The sequence below is a fragment of the Anguilla rostrata genome, chromosome 9, assembly GCF_018555375.3.
Source record: "Anguilla rostrata isolate EN2019 chromosome 9, ASM1855537v3, whole genome shotgun sequence".
Lineage (NCBI taxonomy): Eukaryota > Metazoa > Chordata > Actinopteri > Anguilliformes > Anguillidae > Anguilla > Anguilla rostrata.
Genome location: NC_057941.1, coordinates 17,328,844 through 17,351,007, shown reverse-complemented (window position 1 = coordinate 17,351,007; position 22,164 = coordinate 17,328,844). Strand labels below are relative to the sequence as shown.

General features: G+C 42.3%; 1 protein-coding gene across 4 annotated transcripts; it reads left to right on the top strand.

Annotated features, from left to right (window-relative positions):
• Positions 1 to 1,333: 1,333 nt before the first annotated feature.
• On the top strand, positions 1,334 to 21,356 carry pan3 (poly(A) specific ribonuclease subunit PAN3). Of its 4 annotated transcripts, none has more exons than XM_064350691.1 (18): positions 1,334 to 2,003; positions 3,436 to 3,557; positions 5,052 to 5,118; positions 5,323 to 5,393; positions 8,181 to 8,331; positions 8,948 to 9,246; positions 11,117 to 11,221; positions 12,377 to 12,434; positions 14,068 to 14,229; positions 14,845 to 14,961; positions 15,179 to 15,280; positions 16,101 to 16,269; positions 16,475 to 16,562; positions 17,031 to 17,170; positions 17,446 to 17,575; positions 18,090 to 18,154; positions 18,569 to 18,707; positions 19,295 to 21,356. In XM_064350691.1, exons 1-18 carry the CDS (start codon positions 1,664 to 1,666, stop codon positions 19,433 to 19,435), a joined length of 2,466 nt encoding a protein of 821 aa, XP_064206761.1. In that variant the 5' UTR covers positions 1,334 to 1,663; the 3' UTR covers positions 19,436 to 21,356. The 4 variants fall into 4 exon arrangements, with proteins under 4 accessions (XP_064206761.1, XP_064206762.1, XP_064206763.1 ...); XM_064350692.1 differs by having other exon boundaries at positions 1,335 to 2,003; positions 16,104 to 16,269; XM_064350693.1 differs by having other exon boundaries at positions 1,336 to 2,003; positions 8,948 to 9,195.
• Positions 21,357 to 22,164: the final 808 nt, after the last annotated feature.

Here is a 22,164-nt window from a genome sequence, read left to right as displayed (position 1 = left end):
GTAGAAATCCAAGGAAGCTATAGTTACTGTATACAATACCCTTGTCAGACTACACAATATTGTGTGCAGTTTTGGGGATTGTACTACAAGAAAGATATAGAAGCCCTGAAAAAGGATCAAAGAAGGGCAACTAAAGTTGTTCTTCATATAAAAGATGAAAGTTATGAGGAAAAACTTAAGATGCTTCAAGCTTAGTAAAAGGATACCCATTGGTGATTCGATTGAGGCTTCTAAATTCATAAAAGGGATTAACAATGTGAACTACAAGACATTCTTCAGGTTGAGTTCTGCCAGTTGAATGAGGGAACATAAATGGAAATTAGCAAAAGGTGAATTCAGCACAGATATTAGGAAGTATTTTTCACACACAGAGTAATCACTGTGTAATAGCCTGCCAGGTGATGTAGGTGAGACAGGTTTTCAAGACCAGGCTTGATACAGTGCTGGATACTATATAGTTCGTAGATAAATTATGAGCACTAGGTACCCTTTAGTAGCAGGAAAATGGCAAGCATTATTGGGCTGAACGGTCTGTTCTCATCATTATGTTCACAGTGATTTGACATCTCAGAGGGGAAGTCTGATCTTAAAGATTGTACAATGCATGACATTGCAGCCATACCAGACTTGGTCAAAATGGACAACATTTACATATAATCCTTACTAAGAAAATAGGAAAAAATGCCATGCATATACACTACTCTGGACAGGCTATTACAATAAATTCTAATTTGGCACCTACACGCATTATTCCTATGAGCAAACGGAATTATAGACAGCATGGATTTCTAAATTGAGTATGAGGAATTAAATGCACCCAGTTTGTTGTATTCCAACTCCTGTGTGGTCTATTACCGGACGCACTGGCTAGTTGACAAGCAGATTAGTAGATACCAAGCGCTGACCACAGTCGTACACATATTTTAATACTTACAATTATTGTGATTACATTTTTAAATCAGACACCATTGCACACTGCTCAGGGTACTTTGTGGACACACACTACTGATTTCACCCTAAAAGGTGCATCAGACATGTCACTGAATCTTAAAACTTTTAACTAATATGTTACACTGCAGGGACGGCCGCGTCCAAACAGCGTCTTGATGGGCGTAGGTATTTTCTTCAAATATACGCCCGCACAGTTATACATGTTATAATTTCAACAATAAAAATTTCTAGAAATATAATATAATATAATCGTTAAACACGATGCACTTTCCAGAATAGCTCGACTACTTCAACCAATCTAAATAAAATGTCTAACTAACGCATCTTAAAAGCCGAAAACGCACGAGTTCAGGACAACTCTAGGCAGCTATCTGAACTGTGCGGCCAAATTTGTGGCTGGCGTACCCATAATGCAATGGTGTGCGCTCGTGCTTAATGAAGTGGCTCGAAAGGATGAGGACAGACAACACAGTGAGAGAAGGAAACTTGGCTACGGCGCCTGGTGTTTATGGATATTGCAGAGAATATATCGTTCTAATATAGCGCAAGTGGCATTCGATTCGACAGCCAATGTGAATTATATTAATTGTAGTTACCTCTCTGGATACTCTTTGCAGTTTTAAAGAACCCGCTCGGTGTCTGCTACGCTTCTCTCTATGTTTGAGTGTCTTCCGGCGGCAGCGGTGGCAGCAGCAGTAGCAGCGGCAGTGCCATGAATAGTGGGCTCCCAGCTTCAGCTGCTCCACTCGGGGGGGTCGGAATTCCCAGCGTCAAGGTGAAGTTCTGCAGATATTACGCCAAGGACAAGACTTGCTTTTATGGAGACGAGTGTCAGTTTCTGCACGAAGACCCGTCCGTGGCGAGCCTACCTCTGCATGGTGGAGGAGGCAGTCCTGTTCCTCTCTCCATGGCTGGGGGAGCTGTGGCGGCAGCTGGATACCCTATCGGTGGAACGGCGGTAGCCTGTCCTGGCGGCGGGGGAGCAAGTGGCCCAAAAAAGAACGAGTCTGTGGGGCCTGCAGGCACGGGTCTGGATGGACAGCTGTTGACCAGTGAGCATGTTTTTTAAATCGTTCTCGGCAGCGTCAGAGGCCTAGCCAATGAACACCATCTCTTTTGCGCTATTTCCCGGGTTTCTTAGTAGCTGGTTAGCACGTTAGCTAGTTATGTTTTTAGAAATTGAGACCGAGGCTTCTCCTAGGCCGTATTTCCTAGTATAATGCGGACCCATGCAATTATTTGGCAACGTTTGCTACCTTTACCTGGAAATAACGAAAAAAGAAAAAGGGAAAGAAGCGACTTAGTGATTAGTACATGCAACAATAGCACGTAAAGTTGCACTTGATTTCACTTGCCTTCTTTGGTTTGTTTTAGTTAGCTTGTTAGCTGAGCTGGACGGACGAAATGGAAAACCATCTAACTAGTTTTAATTGTTACATACCACCGCATGATCTTGCATTGATATTTTGCATTTTTATCTAACCGTTTGTGTTTTAAAACGTGAAGTGAGTCATTGCATTTGTTATACTGTTTATTTTGTTTACTTGGCTCGATGCTAGCTAGCAAAGAACATCATAGTATTGACTTGCTAGCTATGATACTTCAGAATGGCGAGCTGCAGTTTGCGAGCAAGCTATTTATCGAGGTAGATTGCTGTATAGGTAGCTAATGAACAGTGGACTAAGTGAATTAAAAACATTTGAGTTATGAGATGCTTAGTTTGGACAATATTGTTCGAAAACAGGTCGGTTTTGGCTTCAGTGCGTGTTTTAATTTTTGGACACAAAAGTTGAATACGTCTGTCCCGAGTCGCTCTGTGATTGGCTGAGTGTCGCAGGACGGCTTTGACAGGAGATCCCACTGCCCAAGATGCTAGCTTTGCTTGCCAACTGGTAACAGCTGGCTAGGAAGGTCGCGATTGATATTAATTCTACGGATTTTTTTGTTTGTTTTTAAAGACTGTTTCTTCCTTGGCCTTTTCTGAGCAACAGGACGAATTCTTCAGTCTGCTACCCTTTGAAGTAGAACTAGTATGGAAGTACAAGTTTGTTTAAAAACTAAACTATCAGTACCATGGACAGAGCGAAAGGGAAAACGCTTCATACGTTTATTGTGCGCGCTTTTCTATATAATATTACTATTTTATATAGTTATTTGACTCATTCTTGTCAAAATTGCAGGATTCTGCAACGGAACTGTTAATTCTGCTTTCGTGTGTTTTTTCAAGTGCGGATAAAGAACGAGAATATAAGTAATATTTGGAAATGCAATTTAAGCACTGAAGTGAACTGATATAGCTTATATATCAGATGGAGCTAGCGTTTTTATATAGACTACTGCCGTTCTATCACAGTTCACTGTAAGGATGATTGTAAGGGTAATTGAAAGGATGTTGGCTAGCTTTGGTTAGTTTTGTGGTGCAGTGGCCTGTGTAGTGGTCAGCGGTGTGTAAAGATTTCATAAACCTGCTGTATTTCATTGTAGTCCCTGGAATGGATGGTGGAGCCCTGGCTGACACCAATCTCACCAACTCCTACTTCAGCAGCAGCTTCATTGGGGTCAATGGGTTTGGGAGCCCCACTGAACCCAAGTACTCCATGATGCAGGTACTGATATAACCCTAACCAAAGTACTCCTTGATGCAGTGGCTTATCAAACTTGAAGTCAGGTGTATGCCATAATTTGGGTACTTATGTGTTATGTTTTTCTTTTGCCTACATCTGTGCTTCATTTTAATTAATAAAAAAAAACACTGGCTATACAAGCTGGAGGCTTATTTAGGCAAGGGTACATTTATGTAACTGGAAAATCAGCGTGACAGTGGGAATTGTTTGATCATTGGGGAGGCTGGAAAGCTAAATGTCGTTATGTTGCCTGCTATATTAAATCTGGTACTATGTAAGGTTTACTACATGTAACACACACACACACACACACACACGTATATATGTGTGTGTACGTGTATGTATGTGTATATACATAAATATTTATATATGTGTGTATTTATATATTATATATATGTGTATATAGACATATGTGTGCATATACATATACAGTACATATATATATGTGTGTGTATATATATATTATTTTTTAGAATTCATTTTTAAAATATTATGTCTTGACATTTTTCTGAGTTTGTCCTTGCCTTGTTGTAACAGTTGTGTGTTGAGTGTTGTTACTGTAGTTGTTATCTATATTGTATTGTGGTTTGCAGAGCTTTCAGCTTTTTTTAGTCTGTAGCCATGACTAAAGTAGTGACTGCTCGGCACAGTGGCTTGTGGTTTAAAAACTATGATTCCTTAGGCACTTTTTCATTTTCCCCTATCTGATTAGAAACAAACTAAAATGAACAATTTAGCCACATGTAAGAAAAAGTAGTCTGCTGTTTAAAAGAAGCTGCGTGTCAGAGGAGGCAGGCTGAATACCTTGTGTTATGTACTTTTTTATCCACTCGGTAGCTTAGGGGCTGCTGGATAGCTCATCCAGTCAAGGCACCGTTCTGGGTTTTAATCTCTACTGTGCCTGTACGGGCTGATAGCCCTGCTGGGTGAGACGCAATCAGCGGTAGCATTGGCTGGCGTCTGGGAGGGTTCGTTCGGCAGGCATCTGTGTTTCTGGTGTTTACACAACCTGTTGTGTGAAATACGTTTTTCATTATCCTGAAACTGATTAGTACGGATTTTTTGGGGCAACGCAAGCACCATCAGGACTCTTCCGTAGCATGGGTTTTTGTCAGTGCCATAGTTGGATATGACACCCGAGAACCTCCGAGGGACTCCTTGAAGTTAATATTAAGACCACAAAACACAAATGTAAAAGCTGGCCTGCAAGTATTTTGATCTTATCAGTTTGATTTGGTTATCATGTTCTTTTGTGGAGACTTTCATATTTTTTCTTTAATTTTGAAATGTTGACATCACTGGGTTTGTGTTTCTCTATTGTTGTAATTTCATGTTGTCATGTAGGGCTGTTTCACACTTATTGTAGTTTTTTCGGAGGGTGGTGTTATCCGTGTTAAAATGAGCAGTGTGATAGACTAGTTTGGAACTGGTTCTGTGCTGTGGTGGTGTATTCATGGTCTTCTTGTTGCTTTGCAGCGAATGGCCAGCAGCAGCAGTTCTCCCAGCCTCCTGAATGACAGTGCCAAGAGCTACACCTCACACGGTAAGGAGCCCTCGACACATCTGGAATGGCTCGGCACAAACTGTGAGAAAGGGCACAACTCGCACTATCGCTATGAGTTTGTGCCCCGGGCAGGACTGCTGCGTAGCGAGACCAGCAGCCGCGATGCCTTCGGGCAGTGATGGACCGCTTTCTGAAACGGCGGCTGTGCTAACCCTGAGCGCTGTTCACATTGCTCTCGCGCAGATGCTGTGAGCTCGCCTGCGTCGACCCTCTTCAGCGACTTCACTGCACTGAGCCTGGCGCAGAGGAGAAAGGTGAGTGGGCTGCGTCCCAGAGTTAGACACGGCCAGCTTGCTCGTGTCCCTCCCACCACCGCAAACATACAAAAATGGAAGCCTGAGAGAACCTAAATAATGCGAGACACACTGGCTTCATGGCTGTGGTCCTCAGTTACCCTCAAGATGTATTTTAAAACCTTTAAAAAAATTCTATATTGAATTATAATTTGTTTAATATGCTTTATCCACCAAAAAATGTTCAACAAACTCCTGAAAATGGCTTGGTAGCATCTCTACACCTTTACTCTCATTGAGAACGCCAGAATTATGAATTTTTCAAATTGACAATGCTTGTTGCTGTGGTCCTGGGATATAGAGTAGGCACAGCATCTGGATTAAAAATTAATTTCTTCAAAACCCGTTGACTTCTGCACGAGGTTCTGGAAACAGTTGTGTAAAATGTGCAATACAAGTGTGGATTCCCTCTATGCTGTCAGGTACATCAACATGATTTTTATGGACAAATTCCACCCATTTTTGTTTTAGAATGGGCTGCTTTGGTGACGAAGTTCCTTCCTCCAGATTGCACCCTAAAACTGCGCAGTCTGCCATCTTCAACACACAAACTGTCACAATAATGTCCCAAACCAGACGGCTTTCTGTGTGCTACGGTTTTAATTTACCACATCTCTCTCCTGTAATTTGCGCTTCTTTGCGTAGTGGACCATGATAGGGTTGACGCATTTGTGATGTCACAAGTATTGCGTGTACGTGCACGTTTCCAACTTGGATATCAGGACGGAGAGAAATTCTCCGTCTACTGTGGACGAATGTGAATCTATTAAACGATTGTTTTTGATGAATTATAAGGGGAAAATAATACAGATTACTGGTTAGGTGTTTTCCATGGAAAATATTGGCTGAAGTTGCTGAGCAGAAAGAAATCAGAGTTTAAAAAACAAAAATGTTCAATTAAATTAAATTAAATTAATAGATTTCATGTGCTGCAGTGAGGAAATAGTTGAAATAACATGCACAATTGTAGCAACAGTGACAAGTGCTTCAAGTGCTGCTACGAACAGCCTACGCATTAAATACTTTGATTCAGTGCAAAAACACCATCGAAGGTCCTAAAACAATGAGAGTAAGTTGTGGGTTTGACCAATGATATTGTTGGCCTACTGATCTCCTACATTCTCATTGGTTGGAAAAGGGGAGAAAATGGTCAACCAGATTCCTAACGAGCTGTTAATGAGCTTTTATTTCCAGTTAAGCCTTTTAATATCTATTGAATAGTTATGCTCTGAAGACCACATTATGGCAGAAATGGCTATGATGCATGCCATAAAATGTAATTGTCCCATATTGACATTCCAGGGATTTATCATGCAGGTCAACTAGTGCTTTCAATTTCTGTAATATAGCATATGGCAAATGATTCCTGAAGGAAGGGATTCAGGGTTTTTCTGGGCATGAAAAGGGTGTTTGGTGCTCCTCCTTGTCATTGGGCCAGGGTTAGTTTGGCTACATAAGCTTTGGCGTGACCTGCTCCATCGTTTTGAGTTGTTTTGACCCCGAAACATATTTCTGGTTTTATAAATGACAGTGAAGGTGAGAATCTCAGATTTTTTGTGATATTAACAATATCTGTCTACTCCAAATTTTCAGTGAGAGATGCTCATTTAAATATCTGTCACCAAACAGGCTTTTTGGGAATCAGTCTTCACAGTTCGACTGTCCATGTCTGATTTGACAAAAATGATGCATGTACAAACAAGCTGTTGTGACCTCCGACTCAGAACTTGGAACCTCATAGTTTCCTAATGATAAAGATTAAAATATTATAAATGCTGACATCATTGATTTAAGAACACATTAATTTGTTTCATTAAGGTTACTCATTGATTTATGGAAATCAAATTGAGTGGTTTATGTCTGTGGTGTTTCCCCAGCTCACGTGTTTGCACTGTGGGTAATAGAAATGAAGTGGCGTTTGCCAAGGAATTAAACTTCTTTCTGTTTCCACATTTTTGGCAGCTGCTTTAATTTTCCCTCAAAGATTTGTTTTATGCTATAAAGCATAAAACAAATGATTTATCACATAATTAATTTATTATATACAAACAAAGCTTCTGAAGTGAACAAAGATCATTTGTAGTCAAATGATTATGCTGGCTTGCTAAGTAAGGTAAGTGACATTAAATGGTGTGCAGGCTGCGCTCTCAGTTTCTGTACATTTAGTATCAACAGAATTCAGAATTGTGCTCTGGATATCAATGTTTAACTATACTCAGGCTTATAATGGTCAGTAGCTTTCTTCCAACAGTTCATACATCATTTTTCCCCAGACAGGAACATTTACAAGATCACTGCAGAAAAAAAAAAAAAAAGCCTGACTTGTACTATTGGGGTACTCTGGTCAAGTATAGTGTCGAGTTTGTCTCTCACAAAAAACAGACTCTTCGGTTTATTCAAGACAGGGCAATTGAATGAGCATTTGTAGTAAGATGTTTGCTTATACAGAAGACTTATTGTTCCATCGATATGTGCAGGTTCTCGCATCTGAGGAGGAGGCTGCCTCTGAAGAGCAAACAACTGGAAAGCCTGTATGTAGCTCCATGCCCAGGGTTAACTGCCGTAGATAATGGCACTACATCAGCGCAAAACTGCATCATTTCATTGGCTAGACGTCCTAGTTCAGGGAGGCTTGTTCAGCTGCACATGTGCTGAAATAATTGGGGCGAGGGACTCGGGCCATAGGGTGTGTGTGACGGCTGTTTCCTTAAAGAGGTTTGTAGTCTACTTCTCTGATGCTTCCTTTAGGCTCCGAACCCGACGGCGACCGAGTTTGTTCCGAAGGGAACGACGGGGCCTCGCGTGGCGTCCATTTCCCAGCCCAGCATGCCCGCCTTCTCCTCCCCGCTCTTCTCCCACCCCGCCCTGGGCAGCTCCACTGTGGCTGCCCTTGCGCCAGGTGAGTCTCCAGCTCCGTGCCCTAGAGAAGTGTCCTAGACTGGGTAAATGAGACACACTCTTACTCGTGTATCCCAAGTGGCTGTCATGCATTCTTACTAAGGCATAACCCAGCAGAATTATTGATGCCGAATGCAATTATTTTTCTGTCAATTCAAATTAAAATGATAAATTGATTTGCTGTAATCATTGTCTTGTAACTTACCACCACGGACATCAGGTTTGCTTTTGAGGTGAATTTAGCTCATTTAGAGTTGTTGGTAGTGACGTCTTTAAACTTGATGTGGTGTTGACTGGGTTAGGGGTGTAGCCAGGTGGTGTCCTCTGAGTTAGCTCTGCTGTAGAGATGTGAGTTTGAACTGAACAATGATGACAAACCTAAAACATCAGGAATTTTTGAAAAAAAATAGTGCACTTTGCCTTGTTTGGGGCTGCTACGCAGTTGGCTCAAGCTTTGCCCAGGGATGGGAGGATTTCAGTCGGCCGGTGTAAACTGGGTATGAGTTGCAGAGGTGGTGTATACTGGGTTATTCCTATAAGCAGGTGGCGAAACAGGTTTATTTTGTAGGCAGGTTGTGTTGAGTACGGAATGATGTATTATCGCTTTTCCCCTGCAGGAATGTCCCTCTCAGCTGGGTCTTCACCTCTCCATTCCCCCAAAATCACCCCTCACACTTCTCCAGCCCCACGCCGGCGCAGCCATACCCCAAACCCCAATCCCAACCCCGCCAGCTACCTGGTGCCCACCAGTGCCTCCACTCCACTGGCCGACCCCGGAGCAGCTGCCCATATCATCCAAAAGGAGACTGTGGGTGGGACCACCTACTTCTACACAGACAACACCCCTGCACCTATGGCTGGGATGGTATGTTCCCGACAGGAAGTTGTGAGAACAGAAGTCACAGAGAAAGTTCAGGTTGTTTATGACATTCCTTGCTTCATATTGTGTGTGCCAGGTCATTGCAGACCTTTTTGAATATACAATGGCTTAAAGTAAATAAATAGTAAAATATTGAGGGAAGAATATATCCCAGAAAAAAATTAAGTTTTTTTTTTTTTTTTTGCAATTGGAAGAGCACAAGAAAAATCCAAAATGTAGTTATGCAAAATGTCGAAATATAATGTATATCTGTTTCATATCTCTTTAAAATTTTCTTCTTCACAGCCTGGCATGTTTGAATGCAATTCATAATTTTCTCCCAAAAGGCAGCATTTTATGTGGGAGTCTTTAACACGTCTCTCTGCGTGCTATCTGAAAGGAAGTGCCAGGAGAAGCACATTATATGCTTTATGTTATCTGACTGAATGCTCTGAAATTAAGTAGCACATAACTGCTGTAATAAGTGTTGCAGAGAACATGTCTATCCTGAGGCATTTCATGCATACAGAGTTTTCAAGATACATATTCTTTTCACGATATGGATGGGAGTATTTTGGACAACGTTTGCAATCGCATGTGTTGTGTTTTTATAATTGACATCCCTCCCTCATGTTAGTCTCAAAAACTGGCAGAGCTCCAACTGAGATAATGTGGTGCTTTTTGAGTATAGAAAATATGAACATAGAACATATTCCAAAATATGTGCCTTGAAATATGAATTTAAAAAAGGATGTCTGTGATCATTATAATCAGGCATATGAAATGCTCTAATGCAATGGCAGTGGTCTCAGTGGTCGGACTAAAATGACAGCGCATTTGTTTTTGCTAGTTATCTAACTAAAATATTTGATTCTGTACATTTTGAAAAGGGTGAATCGTTGTTTTCTTTCTGATACTTATCATGGTGCTCCTTGATTCTGTATCATGCACATCACCAAGCTTCAGTCCTAAGCCCCGTTCACACAGGACTAGTTTTACCCCACGACGTCCTGTAATTTTAGCCTGTACAAGTCATCCCTGTCTGTAATTTTTACAGATGGGGAAAGTAACAATTCCAGCCTGAGTTATCTGCTGTTTTCCAGTCAAACTCAGAGGCCCTTACATCATACTAATTTGGTATGGATGTACTGGAATTTTGGAGCTACTTTCTCCTTGTTGTCGACCCTTCCCATTCATTACCAGGACACGGTCAGTGACTGGGGTGAGAACGCAGGGAATCTTTTGTCTCGTGGGAATGCTCCGCTGCAGTTTCCCACGTAATCAGTAAAAATAACTTTGCAGGACCTCCTTGCATATAACTTGCGAATAGGGCTTTATTAGTTATAAGATGGATTTTCATTGTCCAAATAAACAATGCCTGAACTAAGGTTCAGAGCAACCACTAACATCAACATGAACAGTTACAGAATTATGAAATATAAAACCTTCAACAGTTTGTGTGTATGTATATAGATTTTAATCAAATATCTTATATAATTTCATTTAAATGTGTTTGTAACAGTCAAGTATAGAGAAGATTGTTCTTGCCTTCTGTTTTGCCATTTCTGAGCTGGTGCTGAAAGCTGATTTGTTAGTGCCTCCATCTGGGGTGTCAAAACTATTTCTTCTGCCACTGCCACTCTCCCTGCCACACTTTGAGTCACTCCCCACTCCATTAATGTCACCACTCCTTTCCCCTCCAACCTTTGGGCTTCATTCTCATGGGGTCTCTGTAATGCTCCCTGCCTCTCTCGGTTTGGATATGCAGTCGTATGGGGATATGAATTTTATTTCTCTGTATCTGCATGGGAATGCATATTCACTCTGATCATCTGCTGAGTTCAGACATGGTTTGTGTCTCGCTGTTGAGGCAACAGGACGGGATGCTTGGTGAACCAGAATCACTGAAGTTAAATTTTACCCGCAGGTGTTTCCCCCCTATCACATCTACCCCCCCACGGCGCCCCACGTGGCGTACATGCAGCCCAAAGCCAACGCGCCCTCTTTCTTCATGGCCGACGAGCTCCGACAGGTACGTCTTTGATCTCTTTAATTGTCGCAGTCGAAGACGAAAAACGCACTTCGCGACAAACGATATTATGAAGAACACGGCGGTATGATTATAATCAAAACCTGTTTTGATTGTGAGCAAAGTCTGCCTGATTACAGCTTCACAGCTTAAAGTGTGTAATAGTTGATAAGCACCTCAAGAGAGAGTATATGGGGGGAGGGGAAAGTGAGTTTGATGCCAGTAGCCCTGTACCCTGCCAGCCAGTGTGTGACATACTTATCCAGAGTGCCTTATGGTGCTTTATTTTACTTTCTTTATCGTTTTTTTAATTCATTTTTTTAAAGATATACAGTATAAAGGTTAAGTTCTTTGCTCAGTCCTGCCACTTCAGAGTTACAAGCCCAGTTTCTTAATCAGACTACAGTGCTGCCTCTCTCTGTCTTCTACCCTCACATTGTTTCTCTCTTCTGAATTCGGACTGGAAGGAAATGCAGTTTGCGCCCCCTGGTTTCCTGTTCTTTTATGCCCTTTTAAATGTTAATTAAATCCACAAAACTGGATTCAAACTGTGGTTCTATTCCCCAGGAGTGACAGTTGATCATGAGTAATGAATTTGCAGAATTCTGTTTCCTGGACCAAAATAAAATAAAAATCAATGAGTCCTTTTTTCAGGCCATAAATAGGCACATACGTTAATTGGTAGTCACTGAATTCTGATGGGTGGGATTGTGGTGTGACAGCTCTTTGGGAAGATCTTACTCAATACTGGCTTTGGATTTGGTCTTTTTATATAGTACCTGAACTTGGATGGGATTTTCTGAACCTGAATAGGAGTTGAATGTTTTTAACTAAATGACTGAAAATTGTAGTACTACTTCTCATGGCTGCCACTTAAAAAAACCAAAAAAAAAACATAACAGGTGTGTTAATCTTATCCCAAATAGAAGTCGAATTTGTGTCCTGCTTTTTTTGACTGCTTTTTTTTTGCCTTCCTCCCTGATCTCCTTTCTTTTAACCTACCTTCCTTCCTCTGTTGAACTGTACCTGTCTGCAAAGTGTTCAGCCTGCTGTAGTTACATTTCAAAGAGTAACATCCCCTTTTCCTCTCTCGTGGGTGTTTGACGGCTGCAGCTGATTGGCTGAATGACTTTAATGTTGTTCTCATCCCTTCCACAGGAGCTGATCAACCGGCACCTAATAACAATGGCACAAATCGACCAATCAGAAAATCCTGGTAAATAAAATTTCTGTTATCTATTCAGTTTTTATTGGTTTGAACTTTGGAGGCACGTAATGAATTGTTTACATGCACTATAAATTAATAATTGATGTTTCTAAAGTTGCCTGGTTCAGATTAAACTGCAATGTAATGATTTGTTGTCTTAATTTAGGTAGTAGTAACCAAAAAAAATGTATTCATAGCTTTCCAAAATCTTTCTGAAAATTTAAATAATTCAACATTTTTATTTATTCATTGGAATATTTATAGCAATTCAAAAATCTGTTCATTTTTAATTAACACAATGTGTAAATGTGTGAGTCAGTCATTTAAGATTTAGTCAGTCATTTAAGGCTTAGTATTTGGAGTATGAATACATTATAGGTTCTCCTTATTTATCAAGGAAATTTTGGAGTATTCTATCTGTAACTTTCACATTTTAATTTGTAATAGTGTATTCAGACTAAGTTTCTTACATGGTCCAATCACATTCCCTGTTCTTGAATAAGTATTCAATGCAAACTATCCTGTGTTCGATAAAGACATTGCTTGCTTATTGTAGGGGACAAGGAAATATGTTAAAAGTAGGGATGTGGTTTTGCTTTGTAATAACATTAGAGGTTCAGTATTAACTTTCACAGTGCAGGTTAGCAATGTGCAAACAGCCAGAACTGAACATTGCCAGAAAACATTGTAACATACCAGTGTTTGGCTGGACCTATTTTTTGCCACAGTCTGTAGCTCTCTCTGCCCTCACAGTTAAAATGTGGAATTACTGCATTTTCTAAAAGTGTACAGAAATGTTGCAGGTTATATTTTACTTACAAAACCACTCCAGTAGGTATGATGGATGTCATTCACCGCACAATTTGAAAGAAAAAGCACTTTTTTTCTTTGCAGCAAATATGCGCGTGGCATTTCAACCTGAAGTCACAGAACATATGACCGTACATGATAATTTCGGTTTCCTAACACTGTTGACGTGAATAGCACAAATTCAGTGCTGTGCGGGCAACACTTAATACAGACAGGAACTCCCATCTTGTGCTCAGCGTACAATGCATTGACTGTTTGGATAGCGTGAGGAACGTTTTTGCGTACTCTTGTTTGCATTGTGGTTTTCTAAGTCAATGTTGACGCAACCACCTGGAGTACCTGCAGGTATGAGGTGTTGTCCGTATATCCACATGGTCTAAAATAATGTAAATCGTAGTAAACCAAGCACTTTGTTCAGCCTTTTTAAAAACATTTTAGAAACGAGGTAGTGTATTATTTATGTATAAGAACTGATAATGCACTGAATCATTTAATTGCAATGTAATCTAAAATACCTGCAAAGAAAACTAAAGCCCAGCTTTAGGAGGAAGTGTCTATGGTAAAAATGTAATTATAGGGAAGCGAAATCATGGCTAATATGCCTCTGGCTCGTTTTTAAGCAAGTGCCAGAGTGAATGTAAACAGTTGTGCAATCAGCCCACAAACAGACTAATGGAATATAATTCAACCTAATGTGTAGTTGTGCTTTATATTGGTGGAAATGCATGTTTCTAGTGTTTACTGAAGGACGAATAAGAAAAGAAATATAACTGTGCTAAAGTAGTGCTGGCTGTGTGCCTGCAGATACTGTGAGTATCTTGTTGTCTTGCAGGGGTTCCCACAGAAGTGGACAGTTATCACAGCCTCTTTCCCCTGGAGCCCCTACCCCCACCCAACCGCCTGCAGAAAACTAGCAACTTCAGTTACATCACTTCCTGTTACAAAGCAGTCAACAGCAAAGATGACTTGCCGTACTGTCTGAGAAGGATACATGGTGCGAAACAGACGCACACGCGTGCACACACACACAGACACACACGCACAGACATGCATACACACACACACAGACACACATACACACACACGCAGATGCATACACACACACAAACACGCACACAGATGCGTACACACACATACACAAACACGCACAGACGCATACACGCACACACGCACAGATGCGCATACACATACAGACGCACGCACGCACACACAAATGTGCGCACAAACACACACAGACACTCATACATGTGCATGGCAGCTCTTAAATACTGTAATTTCATACTACAGGTAAGGGTACAGATCTGTTATTTAACGCACATGTATTAAATACAGCTGAGGTCTCAACTTTGGAGGCTACTGTATATATGCATGCATTTAAAACACTTCAGTGCATACAAACACAGAAACTGAAGGCATAATGGTATAAATGTATATTTTTTTTGTCTGTTTTGCATTAAGTATTATGATGGTAATGGAAGGTTGTCTGTTTGTGAGAGTAATGAATATGAATACGAGTAATGAATATAAATATGAATTGTGCTTTTAGAATTGAATCATGTGAATGGGGTTTTCCCTGTGCTCAGCATGTGTTGCTCCTCCCTTTGTTCAGGTTTTCGACTGCTGAACACCAAGTGCATGATGCTAGTGGACATGTGGAAAAAGATCCAGCATTCCAACTCTGTGACACTGAGAGAGGTCTTCACCACCAAGGCCTTTGGAGACCATTGTGAGTGAGAGACTGGGCTAATACCGCATTATGTTTAGTCTGAAAAGGTCCGTTTTTTTACACACACTGATGGAAAGTAGGTCCTGAAAACAAGCTTTATCACGTGTCCACAACATGTGCTAAATTCTCACAAAGTAGGCAACCGTAAGAGAAGAAATTTGCCCGTCTTCCATGCTGTTAAAACATGGTTTGAAATTGTGTTATAAATCCACCCCAGCGTTGGTATTCTCCTACGACTTCCACGCGGGGGCAGAGACCATGTTCACCCGCCACTTCAACGACCCAACCGCTGACTCCTACTTCACCAAGAGGAAATGGGGTGAGTGGGACCGGGTCAGGGACATGTGTCACTAACTGGTGCAATGTGGTCTGAATGTTGATGCAGTCTAAATGACTGTTTATAAATAATGTTTGTCTTTGTAATTCTTCTGTTGTGAAGTACAGTACCTGACTGACACGGTTGCCGACTGTTCTATGCCAGGTTAATTTCTGTTTTAATAGCCATATTAAAATAGTAAAAAAAAAAAAAAAAACATCAAAATAGTTTATGAAAACGTAAAAATTGCATTTCAGCTCATTTCTTTACAAGCCCCATCTCAAACCCATTTACTGCTAGGAGCACTATAGTCTCAGTCTCTCAGTACCTACATATGGTGCTTAACTTCAAGATGAAGTTTTATGTGTTGACAGCCTGTAAGTATATTATCTGTTTATGGTACGATCGGTTGTGACTCTAATGACTTGGCATCTGCTCTTTGTTGCCTAGACCTTTTTGTATGCACTAACATAACTTGCCCTAGATAAGAGCATCTGCTCAATGCCTAAATGCAAATGAAATGTAGTTGTTTGTAAAAAAAAAAAAAAAAAAAAAAAGTCTGAAGGGTAGACCTAAAAAGCTCTTGGACAGAAGGGATGCTGCTGTACTATTTGGACACAATTGAATGGGTATGTGTATATAAAGATGCATTTTCCCGTTGATGTTGTTTGTGTGCCAGTGCAGGACAGTTTTTCCATTCGCAGTGTAACTGTGAGAATTCCATTCCAACACTAATTCTGTGCACGCGTGAGAGATGGAGAGTGACAGACAGAAAGCTGCGGTCGGTGATGCAGCCGACTCAATGCCCTCCCCGTGTCCCCAGCAGGCCAGCCCGACCCTCCCCCGCCCCGCCAGCACGCAGGCCTGCTGCCCGAGTCGCTGATCTGGGCCTACATCGTCCAGCTGAGCTCGGCTCTGCGCACCATCCACACCGCCGGCCTCGCCTGCAGGGTGATGGACCCCAGCAAGATCCTCATCACTGGCAAGACCAGGTACGCTCGCGCTCTTACGCACGCACCCGCACCCACACCCACACACGGGAGGTTCCGCACGCGTTCGGTTCGGAGCCTGGTCAGTCTTTGGAATGTTGCGCGTGCGTAGTGCGCAGCCTTGTGTAAAGGCTGTACTGTCCGTATTCGGGGCTTGTTTGAGGATGGGCCCGGCTTGTGTTGAGTGTGCTCTCTCCCACTTTTGCAGGTTACGGGTGAACTGCGTCGGAGTCTTTGACGTGTTGACGTTTGACAGCAGTCAGGCCAACCCTCTGGCCCTCATGGCACAGTACCAGGTAAGGCACTGCTTGGATTTAGTGTAGGGCTGTTTGTCTGTGAGAGCGACTGTTTGTTTAGTATAGGGCTGTTTGTCTGTGAGAGCGACTGTTTGTTTAGTATAGGGCTGTTTGTCTGTGAGAGTGACTGTTTGTTTAGTATATGGCTGTTTGTCTGTGAGAGCGACTGTTTGTTTAGCGTAGGACTGTTTCTCTATGATGGTGTCTGTTTATTTATGGCTGTTTCTCTGTAATGGTGTCTGTTTATTTGGTGTTTGGTTGTTTCTGTATGAGGGTGTGTTTATTTAGTGTAGGGCTGTTTCTCTGTGAGGATGCCTGTTTATTTAGAAGTTGATGGTGTTTGTTTATTTATGGCTGTTTCTCTATAATGGTGTCTGTTTATTTAGTGTGTGGTTGTTTCTCTGTGAGGATGCCTGTTTATTTAGAAGTTGCAGTGTATGTGAGGTGACCTTTCTCCTTCTGTGGCAGCAAGCAGATCTCATCTCATTGGGCAAGGTGGTGCTGGCCTTGGCTTGTAACTCACTGGCTGGGATTCAGAGAGAGAACCTCCAGAAAGCTATGGAGCTTGTGTCAATCAACTACTCCTCTGACCTCAAGAACCTCATCCTGTAAGATTCTGTGTTCCTCTGTCCAGCTCCTGTAAGACACTTTCTATAAAGCTGTGCTCCTGTCTCATATACAACAGTGTACCTCTCCTCTTTGAGGAACTGATCATTTATGGATGTTTTTGGATATCCAACCATAGAAAACCATATGAAAACTTGCAAGAACCTCATTTTTTTGCGCCCCTCCCCCCCCACACACACACTCACACTCATACACATGCGTGCGCACACATGCACAAACACGACCAGACGCACGCTAACAGCTCATGGTCCCGTAGGTACCTCCTGACCGAGCAGAGTCGACTGCGCAGCGTCAATGACATCATGCCCATGATTGGCGCCCGGTTCTACACCCAGCTGGATGCTTCACAGATGAGAAATGATGTCATTGAGGAAGACTTGGCCAAGGTACAGAGGGCCGTTCAAGGAGCAAAATGAATATTTAATATGTCTGTGCTGCGTATGAACTACTAACCTTTATGATTGAACATTACGAGCCTCTGCCTTTCAAGAGAGCCTGCTTTAAAGAGAAAAGGAGAGAATCATGTTCCTTCTCCAACAATAAGCGATGTAATCTTCGCCATGCTGGAGGCAGAAATTGATAAACACACTGCATTTTTCTACAGGCTTCACAGTGTGTGTGATGGTGATAATTATCTTTCCAATGTCATTGATGACATTGTTCACTCCCATTAAAAGCTTTGGCTGCTAGTGTGGCTGTTTAGCAGCATTGAAAAGGGGAGGAAGGTCATCTCCCTGGCTTTACTGGAAAGGCTGGTTTGGAATCTTCAATCATCCATGGAAATACTTGAGGCAAATGAGACCACTGAAAATTGATTATTTTTTCTCCTTCTGAGGAAGTCTTTTTTTCCCTAGCTTTTTCTTCCAGTCGCCTGCTGTACTATTGCTCTGTTTTTTTCAGGAGGTGCAAAATGGACGCCTTTTCCGGCTACTGGCGAAGCTGGGAACCATCAACGAGAGGCCGGAGTAAGAACAGGAGCCTTTTCTCCATAGCAGCCCAACAGAACAGTGTTTAATGTGTAGTGTTTAACTCTTTAAATGGATTTAACTGAACGCAGGTTTGGCCCATTCTCATTCACACCGTTTATTTACACCATGCTTTTGGCTAGCCTGTCAATGAAACCAGTCAAAAGAAAGTGTCTCTCATGCCCCGAGCCTCCTTTTCTTTGAGCACATAGCAGTAAAAACTGTGACATCCATTTCAGAGTTCAGTTCACAGTTCAGTCGCACTGATTTCGAGAGCGGGAAGCATTGAAAGGGCTTGTGCGGTGCTGGACAGCCGTGCTGAGGAACGGAGAGCGGTTGAGGTGTGCGCTGTGCGCGTGTAATGTGGGCTTTGAGCATCGGTGTATTAAAAAAAATGGTGCGTGTGCCTCACAGGTTCCAGAAGGATCCCACCTGGTCAGAGACGGGGGACCGCTACCTGCTGAAGCTCTTCAGAGATCACCTGTTCCACCAGGTGACTGACGCGGGGACCCCCTGGATTGACCTCAGCCACATCGTTTCCTGCCTCAATAAGGTGAGCTCTCACGGCCTGACTGCGCTGCGTATTGTGCTGTATTGTTCTATGTAAATATCCTCATGTTATACACCATGTAATATTGTGGAGACTGTGTAATGTTTCAATGGTAAAAAAAAGTAATTCTTAAAAAATTATTTCCCAATTTAAACTGATTCTTTTTAAAACTAATGCAACTAAAATCTTAGGACTTAATATTTATACCTTTTGAGGTGCTTTGTACTTAATGTTGCTGCATCATGACCATCCCTTAAATCAGCTACTGAACTACGTTTCCAGACTTTTCCCTCCTCATTTTCGACCATAAGAGACAGCGAGTCTGCTTTTAGCCTGTTCTTTGATCAATAGTGATTCGGAATCGTAACCTGCTCCTTGCTGTCTAACTCCCTTGTCTGCTCCTTTGCTGACTAACCTCCAGTCTATCTTTGTTTCTGTCTCTGTGTGTCTGTGTGTGTGCATGCCTGTGTATGTGTGTGCGCCCGCATACATGCGTGTCCCTGTATGTGTGCGTGCATACATGCGTGTCTCTGTGCGTGCGTGCGTGTGTATGTACACGCGTGTGCGGGTGCATCCCTTTGCACACGTAGCTGGACTCAGGTGTACCAGAGAAGATCAGCCTGGTGTCGCGGGACGAGAAAAGCATCCTGGTGGTGACCTACTCCGACCTGAAGCGCTGCTTCGACAGCACCTTCCAGGAGCTGCTGGCCGCCGCCAACGGCCAGCTGTAGCTGCGCTCAGCGCTCGCCTGCGGGTGCAGGCGGACGCCTTCGGGCCAGGACGCACTGAGGAGTTTAAACTGGAGCTACACTGCAGCTGACAGACTGAGGTCCAGGGACCGGGAAGCCAGGGCAAACGCTACACCTCAGCCTGGTACAGTTTTCTGTCTGGAGGGGTCTTTTTCTCCGGGCTCGTTTTTTAAGTTTTGAAAATTTGACCCTAGAGCATCAGTACCGGACACAAGGGGCTGTGATGATTTTTTCGGATTCGGGGAACAAAAACCAGATGTTTCACTTTTCCTGCTTTTTATTTTTTTATTTGGGGTTTTATATTCCTGTGGTTGATGCACTGAATTTTATTTTATTTTTAAAAGTCTTTTTGTGTGTGGTCTTCGGAGTGCAGGGGAAAGCTGGCTCTTTCATAGTCCTTCCTATTGGAGAGCAGAGACATAGTCTTTCCTCCTATTGGAGAGCATAGACCTGGTCTTCCTATTGGAGTGGAAAGGCACTGTTTTTCAACCTACCGGAGTTGAGAGACGTGTTCTTCTTTCCTGATTGAGTGGAGGCCCATGATCTTTCTTCCTGTTGGAGAGGAGAGGCATGGTCTTTTTTTTTTTTCCTATTGGCGAGGAAAGGCATCGTCTTTCTACCTGTCAGAGAGGAGAAACCTATTTCTTCCTGTTGGACAGGATGTGGTCGCTTCACGGCCATTCTTGTTTTGTGTCCCCAAGGGTTTGACCAAATCTAAACCTCTAAAGCCCTCTGCTGCATCTACAACAGAATCACGGTTGGACCATCGGCAGGGGGGGGGGGGGGGGACTGGCCCTATGGGTAAGAAGGTTCACTTCCTCCACCACACTTTCGTCTTCAACCCCCTCCCCCCCACACAGAGTCGTTGATTGTTCTCTTCTCCTGTCTCGCCACCTCTTCAGTTTCAGAATTGGTCTGATGTAAGGAGGAAGTATTGATCCAGCAGGGGGTAAGAGCATTGGTCTGACAGAGGCTTGGGTAATGCGAGGCATTTCCCCTCAGTATGCAAGTAATGCTTCTGCCTTTGGTCTTGGTTGCATTCTGCAGGCACTGATGACAGCCCGGGGACAAATTCTCTCAAACTGCTGTGGATTTTTTTTCTCTCTCTGGACAGACGTCCTTTCTGTCCAGGATGGATTCCAAACTCCTTTTGAGACCTGAATAAGCCGAACTGGCTAAAAGTTATCTGATTCTGTCTTTTTGTATGTTTTTGAGAATTTCACGCCTACGTGATTTTATAGGAAAAGGAACACTGAGATTTCCTCACAGCGGCCATGCACAGAGGCATGATGGGATGCAGATGGCCTCCTCCCTGCTATATCCTGTGGACTATTTATTTTGTGTCTAAAAATGCTCTCACTGTTGCAGATTATGTGCTTTTTAAGTATCTCTTTAATGACCCAGGCTTGGAGGCGAGCAGGGCTTCTCCAAACAACATGGACAGTTTCACTGACCTATTGATGAATAGAGCTTAATCTTCAACAAAAGTAGTATTTGGAATGTGATTGGCCCTTTATTATGCTGGAAAAGGGAGGGTTGTGGCTTCGGTAGCTGAGAGAATGTCCTGTGACTTTTGATTGCTGGCGGCCTAGACTCAATTCTGATCCCAGGAGGAGGAGCAGTGGAACAGGGGGTTTGAATCATGCATTTTGTCTCTTCTTTTTCTGATAAATGGCCAGACCCTGTCTCTCACACACGTGTTAACACACATCACAGACACAACACAGAGACACATCACAGACGCATCACAGAAACGACACAGACATGACACAGACACACACCATATTTGTGCCACCTCCTCAAGAAAATGGTTTGTATCATGACCCTATTGTGTTCGTCTCAAATTTTGCAATATTTGTGTGTACAGCAGTATTTTAATAAAGAATACCAACACTTCACCAGATCTACAGTAATTTGTGGGTATTTTGTCCTCTGCATAAACACGACAAAGATAGCTGCCTGCGGTAACCTTAACCATGGATGGCAGGGGTGGTGTAGTCGTTCCCGGATGGAAGTTTGTGTTTGTTCCATTACGTGAAGTTTCTTACCTGAAATGCTTGAATAATATGTTATGATCTATAAATGGATAAATGTGAAAAACCACCCCCTCTGTCACATGTGCCCATTGTTACTGGTGCTTATTTGGCAGATGCCCAGACTCCTAGTAACTTGCAAAACATGAAGATACAAACTCATTTCCCATAAAGGCCCTGCACACACACTGGGGAACAAAAACATGAACCTAGTTCATTTTTGTGCTTTATGTTCTTGTTGCTTGAGAATATATTTTTAATCGTGACAATGTGGCAATAATAAAATTTAGTAATTTCCTAACATTGTACATGTTGTTTACATAGTACATGTTGCATTGCAGGGCTGCCACTTGACAGTCGGAAACACAAACAACAGAAAGAGTAAAAAGAAATTATATTTCAACAAAAACAAGTTTTCCGTGTACAAAAATGTCAAGTTACTCATGCATACAAAGCACTGTGATTAAAACGTGCAAAATCTAGGCCTGGCATTGAAAATATTGATTAAAAAAAAGAAGTTACTACAAACAATATTGGTTATCTTACCTCAAACAAATTAAACAAGCTCTATTCCAAATAAATGCTACCCAATGTTTCCAAAATTATTTCAAGTAACTTGCCAATGTGTTTCCATCTTACCATCGGAAAAGAATATGGCCATTCAAACATTATGTGTCA

Coding starts and splice junctions, on each gene's coding strand:
- pan3 (XM_064350691.1), top strand. CDS start 1,664: ATGAATAGTGGGCTCCCAGCTTCAGCTGCTCCACTCGGGGGGGTCGGA. Junction 17,171..17,445: donor GACCTCAAGAACCTCATCCT/GTAAGATTCTGT, acceptor ATGGTCCCGTAG/GTACCTCCTGACCGAGCAGA. Junction 18,708..19,294: donor TCGTTTCCTGCCTCAATAAG/GTGAGCTCTCAC, acceptor TTGCACACGTAG/CTGGACTCAGGTGTACCAGA.